The 8,504-nt window shown below is 37.6% G+C and overlaps 1 protein-coding gene across 1 annotated transcript; it reads left to right on the plus strand.

Moving 5' to 3' along the window:
- Window positions 1-3,578: 3,578 nt before the first annotated feature.
- On the plus strand, window positions 3,579-6,854 carry LOC117416893 (secretogranin-2-like). The gene is made up of 2 exons (XM_034028365.2): window positions 3,579-3,729; window positions 4,613-6,854. Exon 2 carries the CDS (start codon window positions 4,621-4,623, stop codon window positions 6,508-6,510), a length of 1,890 nt encoding a protein of 629 aa, XP_033884256.2. The 5' UTR covers window positions 3,579-3,729; window positions 4,613-4,620; the 3' UTR covers window positions 6,511-6,854.
- Window positions 6,855-8,504: the final 1,650 nt, after the last annotated feature.

The following is an 8,504-nucleotide window of genomic DNA, read 5'->3' on the forward strand; positions in this document are numbered from 1 at the left end:
ATACCACCATTAACAGGTCATGGTACTGTCCCGCCCACTATCTTAGCGACTGGGAGCTCAAATGGGCTAGAGTGTGCATGGACCCAGTCTTTTAGAAAACAACAGGTAAAAAGGCTACTTTTAATGCATGACTGCATGACAGCTCCATTGTTAGCTGGTTTATACTGCTGTGGTATTACCTTTTAGTGTATTCATGATAAAATGCATTTTAATTACAGAATTTACATGTCACCACTGTTATGCAGGGTGCTGCCTCAATCCAATTTTAAAGCTGGTGCTCAAGACACAAGGCCACATAAAGAGTCAATGTGTGAACTGGGATTAAACTCAGGATCTCCTGACTTCAGACCACACTACCTGCAGACGATCCTCTGTGACAGAAGACGGCAACATCAGCTCTTGCAATAAATTACAGGAATCTGCTTAATACTTTATTTGATCCTGCTAAAGATCATTTCAATAATGAAGAACCCAGCTGGCATTCTCAGAATGGAATGGACCGAATGCATCAGTTGTTTGCATGCAGTCTTCCAAATGAACCCTCTCTTTTGCATTCCCTCTCCAGGGAGTTATCATTGTCAATACCCCGTGGAACTTATTTAACTTAGTTCCCCGCATCAGGATAGCACACTCCACTCACATTAAGAACCAGCCCATCTGCAAGCTTGTGCCTCCAGCAGTCACTGATTCTGTATACAAACTCTCAACCCTCCTCTATCTCTCAGGACAGCTGTGCAAGTGTACAATATCTCATCCAAGGAACACAATGCAATGCAGGAGTCAGAATCAGCAGATGCCACAGGTAAAGGAACAAAGAATTATTAAGAAAAACTTGTTCCATTGTATCCATGATGATGACATCAACCTTACTAATACCGCCCATGGGCATCAACCTTACTCATGCAGCCCAGCAGATTCACGTGAAAACATAGATCGTTTAGTTTCTACAGAAATCTTTGTGTTTCCAGCAACATCAAATCAATGAAAGTATCGATTTGTCTGGATGTGGTTTGCAGCGTGAGAGAAGAAAGAGCCTCTAATTAGAGCAAAATCTAGCTGTTACTTAAAGCAGGATACATTTAGCACAATCTACACCACAGCCATGTTGTTGTACAATTGGTGGACAACAGAATGCTAGATAATAGCGAAAACAAATCCCTCCTTGCAAACAGCTGCTCGAAGGTCCATACCTACAGTACACAGATGTTACTGGTAAATCTATGACTAGTAATTAAAACTGTTGTCATTTTTTTCAGATATTACACAGTACTCATACATACAATCAATGACAAAAGATATGGCCTGATGTAATTTAAAACACAATACTAATATTACGTGCAACCTTATAAAAAAAACGAGAGACACGACACTGTTCCCAATATATTTGGTTTAATTAATAAACAACAATTTTATTTTCCTTTTATTTGACTTGTAAAAGGTATTGTAATAGGTCATTCTTTCATCAGTAAAATAACTATTTGGATTTCAAAAGGCTTTCAAAATCTGTCAATAATATATTTAAAAAAACTACATTATATATCTCTAGATTTTTCCTTTTTACACATGTCCTGCTTTCAAAAGCTATTATACGTATTACAAGCTCAATGTAATCAGTTTTTAGGATTATGTGGTCATTTAAACGGCCTCAAGCGAGATGTTTATAGTGCAATGTTTTTTGTTTGTTTTTGTTTCTCGCGGTGAGTCAGTGTTGATTAGAGTTAACGGTGGACGTACTTGAGTGAATGAAATGTAATCTTAATGAGCCATGCACGCAGGATAGTGTCAAACAGTAAATACAGTACTATGTGCCTTGTTCTCAAAAATAAATAAATAAATAAATAAATAAATAAATAAATAAATAAATAAATAAATAAAAGCTGGACTACTGGACAGACAATTAGCTGCTATAATTGTTTTATTTTGGCACAGGTGCAGAGATTTGAAAGCTGAAAAGATGTGAAAAAAGCCATCTAGTTTGCCTCTATGCATCGACAGCTTGCCAGTGAATGGATTTATGAATGAAGGAATACGAGATCCACCCACCCGCGCATTTCTATTTTTAGCAGTAACTCTGGAGATTTGCAGCTTCTGTTGCGTTGAGTCTCAGAAGATGACTCAGATTTCCACCAAGGTCTCATTCTCTACGTGACGAGACTGTAAATTGGGCTGTTTAACGTCAGCCCACGCAGCAGCCATGGAGTTCTGAGCTCCGGATTTCTCAAGAGATGTATGAACTTGGTAGCTTAATGATCATATGTATATATAGTAATTCGGCGCATATTTATTGTTTTCCTGATTAGTCTGACAAAAATAAGAAAATAAACCTACAGAAATCAGAAGCCCTGGAGCTTTCTTCATTCAAACTTATTTTCGATGGAACTTTAGTGCTTCTAATCATTCGGAAACATGTATTGGGAATTAACTAAGAATAGCAGATATCTTACAGGATTGTCTGAAAGTAAATACTTTTTCAACTGAAAGCACTGGTGACTGAAGTCCCTTTTAATGTAAGGGTGGCAAACAATAACAAGTGATACCTCAAGTCTGCCCCGCAGAGACCCTTGTCTCTGGCGGAACATGATCAATTTAGTCTCCATACCCATTAAATAAGTTATCAGAAAACAACAACTCGTGTTGATTTCGAAGCATTAAAAATGCAGTTCTTAACTCGATCTAAATAAATCAAAATAATACTGCATATATATATATATATATATATATATATATATATATATATATATATATATATATATATATATATATATATATATATGTATATATATATATATATATATATATATATATATATATATATATATATATATATATATGACTTTCATCTTTAGAACACGGTGGATAATAATTAATTATATTAAAATGTGTCAATTACATTATAAAGAAAAAAAATACATTATTATTATGAAATAATTATTATGAAACAATAATTATTATGAAAATAAAGTTTGTGCTCACAATAACACATTTTATGAATTAGTAAATACATCAACAAGTGGACCATTTGCTTTCTCTTTTTTGTTTGGACAGACTTTTCTGACAAAATGATTCCGTAATATTAGTAAATATTTTGATAGGGAACATGGGTTTGCATATACATCGTTTTAGTCTATTTCATCATTTCTAAGAAAAAAAAGCACCAAACTGAAATGTTCAGTGCACAATTCTAGAACTGGTTGGGTAATTAATGCGCAACATCATACAAACATGCAAAAATACAGGTGATCTCAACGAGAACGTGGATTGAAAGGGTTATTAAAAGTATAGGCAGCATTGAAATTCGGTATTTTTACAGTGTCTCCTGAAAACCCATTAAAGCACGCATGAACATCCCTCTGTCACAAGATGATGTATTTACTTCACACGATAAAGGGCTCAGAAAATGTTTTAAAAAAATAAATACAATTATATATAATGACAAATAAAGAAGTTAACACTAAGCGACCCACTTAGATGATTGTGAAGCAGAGGCTGAAGACAATTCAAGGAATGCAAGCAACAGCTCCCGTAATAAATAAGAGACCCCTTCTCTCGGTTGTTATTTCCCAGCTCTGGTTAAACTATTACGCATTTGTCAGTGACGCAGGGGTCAGGTGGCTACTGATATAATGCGAAGGAGCTGTCCTGGTGCTGAAAACAGAGAATTAACTCGCTGTGCGCAAGGGTGGGAGATGTTATGTTGAGATTCATATGCCGTCTAAGCGACTTGCAAAGGTAATGCTACTTTATTATATATAAAATATACCTATATTGACAAAATTACGCAATTTGTATTTTTTTATTATTCAGCTTATTGCGCATTAACGCTCTTGATTTATAAAGAAATGTTTCTGTGTCAGTACATTTTGAATAGCAACCTGATGCATTTCTTTGGGTTCTCATTCTATTGCTCATAATTCATTTGAATACAAAAATGAACATATACGTAGCGTTTAATAGAGGTCATATGTTGCTGATAAAGTTTCACGGTTTATTGTACATTTTGTATGAAATGGTAAACAGAACTGTTTAGGAAGTATTTAATTTAAAGCCAAATAAACACTTTAAAAATGTCAATTTTATCAAAACTTTGCCCTTCTTTTATGTATTTGTGTGCAACTATGACAGTATTTTATTATATTTGTTTATAATAAAGGGAATAATGCTTTGTCCAGGGTAGCACTGCAACAGCTAGCAGCGGGGGTTACCTTGGAAACGTGCTAGAATGAGTCATCGACTGCCTTGTCTTTTCATTTTAAAGCTAATGATGTGCAGGCGTATCAGATCATGATTACATTGAACATTTGCCTTATACTATTCTATATATTCCTCTATTAGTTCACTGTCACGGAACACATGAAACCCTCTGCAACTCGAGCTATAACCAATTAAAGTGCCCGGGAGGGGATGGGTTCGTTTTATGATTCAAGCAATAATAATTTATTCATTTTGCATTAATTTGCGTGTAGACAGAGGTTGAAGGTACATAATACATAATACCGTGTAATTTTTTATTTATTTATTTTTTTTATTGTAGACCAGACATTTATTGTAAAAAAGTGGTGTAGTGTTATTGCTGCAGTAAACAGTTTAACCTGTTATGCCTAATTGCTTTTAGGCATTAAGATGATGTATCTCCCCAAGACCTCCCTCGCTGGAGCACTGCTTATTGCCTCCTTTCTTCTCCACACCTGTTGCGTTGATAGCGTGTCACTAAGGCAACACAAGCTGAAAGAAAATGAGCCTGAAGGGAGACACAAAAACACTTATTTGGTGCCCAATCCAGACATGATCAAAGCTTTGGAGTACATAGAAAGCCTAAGACAGCAAACGAATGATGAAGAGTCCTATCCGGATTACGACGACATTGAAAGGTTCCGCTCCTTGCTCAGGTTCGCACCCATTCAGAACACAGAAGATACCGATCAAAGTCTTGTCCAGGATATGAAGGGCGCGGGGCAGGACGGCAAATCACAGTGGTTCAGAATATTACTCGGAGCGCTGCAGCAAGCGGAGATGGAATCCAGATCTGCACCCAAAGGCACGAGAATGCGCTACGCATTTAACAACAGGCAATATCCAGAAGAGGATACCCTCACAGATGATGTGGGTGACTATGGAGGAAATGCATGGCCCGACAGAAGCAAACCTCTAAGGACGCAGAAATTGCTCTTTGAAGATGAAGACTCCAGAGAAAGCCCTTACAAGCGAACCAACGAAATCGTAGAAGAGCAATACTCCCCACAAACCCTTGCCACTCTCGAGTCTGTGTTCCAGGAGCTCGGAAAACTATCGACCCCCAACAACCACAAGAGAGAGAGGCTGGACGATGAACATACATTCTATAAGGATAACGAGGATGAAATGTATCGGGAAAACAACCTGGCATACGAAGATGTGACTGGGGGTGAGGACTGGAATCCCATGGAAGAAAAAGTCGAAGCTCAGCAAACGGAGGAAGAGAAGGAAAGCAAAGAAGAGTTCGATAAAAAAATTGACGATGACGTGAAGAGAGCGAGCCAGCCCAGCTATAAAGAAAACAAAGACAGCGACTCTGATGATCTTACCAAACTGGTGGATTATTACCTCTTTAAGATGCTTGAGAAGAGTGAGAGAAATGACGAAACAACAGAAAAAAGCGAGAGACAAAAAGAGGGACAGAATACCGAAAAACGGACATCCCGGCCACTTGGACCATACAACAATATGGGCACACAGGCAATTTATAAATTGATTGAAATCTCTAGGAGACTGCAAGTCCCGCCCGAGGATCTCATCGAAATGTTGAAAAATGGAGACCTTAAGAAGCAAGACACGTTTCTGGAGACAGAGGTAGAACCAGAAGTGCCAGATGATCTAGATAAGATTGAAGAAAAACTAAGCCAGATCGCTTCTTATAACAAAGAAAGCAAACCGCATTCTAGCAGACGACTAACAGATATTCTACCAGAAGATATTCCAGACGATTTAAACACTGAAGATATTTTGAACATTCTTGGCTTGGACAGCGTAGGAAACCAAAATCCAAAGTACGATTTAAAACAACTAAATTCCAAGCACGTCCCGCCGAGATCAAACACTCACAGCAGAAGACGTGGGAAGTACATTTTGTCAGAACCCAGCTGGGTGCCAGATGATTCGTATAAACGACAAGTGGATTATGATGAAACCACCGAGGAAGATGAGTTTGGCAACTACCTGGCACAGTTGCTCGCCAAGTACCCAAAGATTATTAACACAAAGAACGTCAAACGCACTCACCAGTCTTCTTCAAATGAAGACCAAGTGGCTTACGGGGCATATGAACAGGCCATGAAAGATTACTTTGATCAAATTAGTTCTTCTGATAAAATGTCAACAGTAAAACGGTTGTCTGGGGCCGGAGAGAAGGATGAGGCAAAAATAATGCAGCACTTAGATGAAGATATGCTGCTGAAAATGCTGGAATACCTAAACCAAGACACTGAGGAGAATGATGATAGGGAACTGCACGGTAAAACAGCAAACGCAATGTAGACTTTGCTAATGAGAATATTTCATATTATTTACTTTTAAAGAAGGCTAGTGAAAGTGCAATAGCTCTTCTTCTATACACAGGCAAAACGCCTGAATAGTTGTAAGTTAAATTTTGTTCGTTATAGTCACTGATTTTGTGTTATTTTATTGTTTTTTTGGTAATTCTGTTGTTCCAGTAAAGGTGTTGGAAAACACGTTGCTCGCCTTATTACCTTAATGCGCAGAGTGATCAGATTAATCAATGTTTGGTACTTTTGGTTATGCTGTGTTTTATTAATAAAATATCTGTGTCCCCAATGATATGTGAAGTATGTGAGAATAATAAAGCATTTACTGGTATTGTTTTTCTCTCTTCGTTTCTACAACTTTTTGTGTCTTTTTAATTTATCTACATGCAAATAAGGCAGTTACTGCCTGAAATGGGTTTTCAGTGAGATACCAGTATATTACAAATCTGAATGTGTTGTTCTAAATAAATACATGTCTTTCCTCTGAAAGATGAGCATTAGTATGAAGACTTCACTGTGTTGCCTGGGTTGTCTAGAAGGTTGTTTTCAGCACTTGGACAGTTCCATGTGTCACTCTTAAAAAACACTGTAAAGTAAACGTTTCAAAATAATCATACGTGATTTCCATTACACGAGAGTAGATGTTAAAACTTCATGCTGATTTGAACTCGGCTCTCGCCAAGATAAGCACCAACTAAGACGTAGCTTTACAGTAAACTAATGCGATCCATCTGTGTCTCCATCCATTTGCGCTTCCTTCCATATGATGATGTAGATATCCTTCTGTCTGGTGTTGATGGCTGAAGTGTAATGCTGGCTCCAGGGATCAGCTTATTGCCTCCCTAGCGCATCAGCACACACAACGGCATACTTTACACTGCAATGTTAACTGTGTAACAGGCATGTTTTGGTTTTGTGCATCAAATATATCCTCTCAGTGCAATAAATAAGCTCTTCTTAAACATTTGGTTTTACACTACCTAGCGTGCTATTGTCATATAGAGTACTGTACTGAGCTCACACTGCACCACTGGACCAGTGACCGCTACATTTGATTCACACCCCACCCTGAGAGCTATGAAGGTGCTTTGCATTGTTCTAATAACACTTTGTTCTAACTGGACTGGAGACCAGGAAGTAGAGAGTTGGAAAACATGCACTGTATCCTTACAGCTGAAGCGATCTTTGAGGAATGTAACAAATGTCAAGAAAGTCTAATGACACAGTGGCCAGAATGCTGGAGTGCAGACAAAAATGTAACCCCCCCCCCCCCCCCATAAATAAATAAAAATAACCACCACTAATTAATGACATTTTAAGATATATATTTAGGCTCTGTGTTGGGACAAGCAAGACATTTTAACAATCTCTTGAAAGAATGACGCCCCTGACACAAATCTGCAGAGTGTCAACATTTTACCACCTTGCACTCAGACTGTCGGTCTGCAGGATGAGAACCCCACCGGAGACTAAACATTATCTTACTTAACAGGAACAGAGCTTTGACACAAATGATTTTCTCAGAACTGACGGTGGTGGAACTCTGTGTTTGAAAAGACAATTTACTGAAAACCCATTAGGCCTGTCTTCAGCCTTCTTAAATTGCAGTAATATTTTCTTCATAATCTGTCAACAGCACTGGGGAGAACACTGATCCGTAATAAATAAATAAATAAATAAATAATAATTTTGAGAGAATTTACGCTACTATAGTAGTCTCCTGAGAAACAGATGTGATGTTAAATACCTTTGCTTGCTGTGAAAACTATAATTTGATTTAATCCAGACCACAAAGGAATAAAATCAGATTTCAATCACTTTTGATCATAATGCTTTCTGCACCAGGGGCCAACTAAGAGCCCTTGGGCCATAATTAAGGGTTTACTCTTGTCTTAAATTCCTATTTTTTGAAACAGGTCAAACATGTTTCATTATAATGTGTGTGTGTGTGTTAAGTGGATTCTGCACCTGGCACTTCTACCGCAG

Source organism: Acipenser ruthenus, chromosome 12, assembly GCF_902713425.1.
Source record: "Acipenser ruthenus chromosome 12, fAciRut3.2 maternal haplotype, whole genome shotgun sequence".
Classification (NCBI taxonomy): Eukaryota; Metazoa; Chordata; class Actinopteri; order Acipenseriformes; family Acipenseridae; genus Acipenser; species Acipenser ruthenus.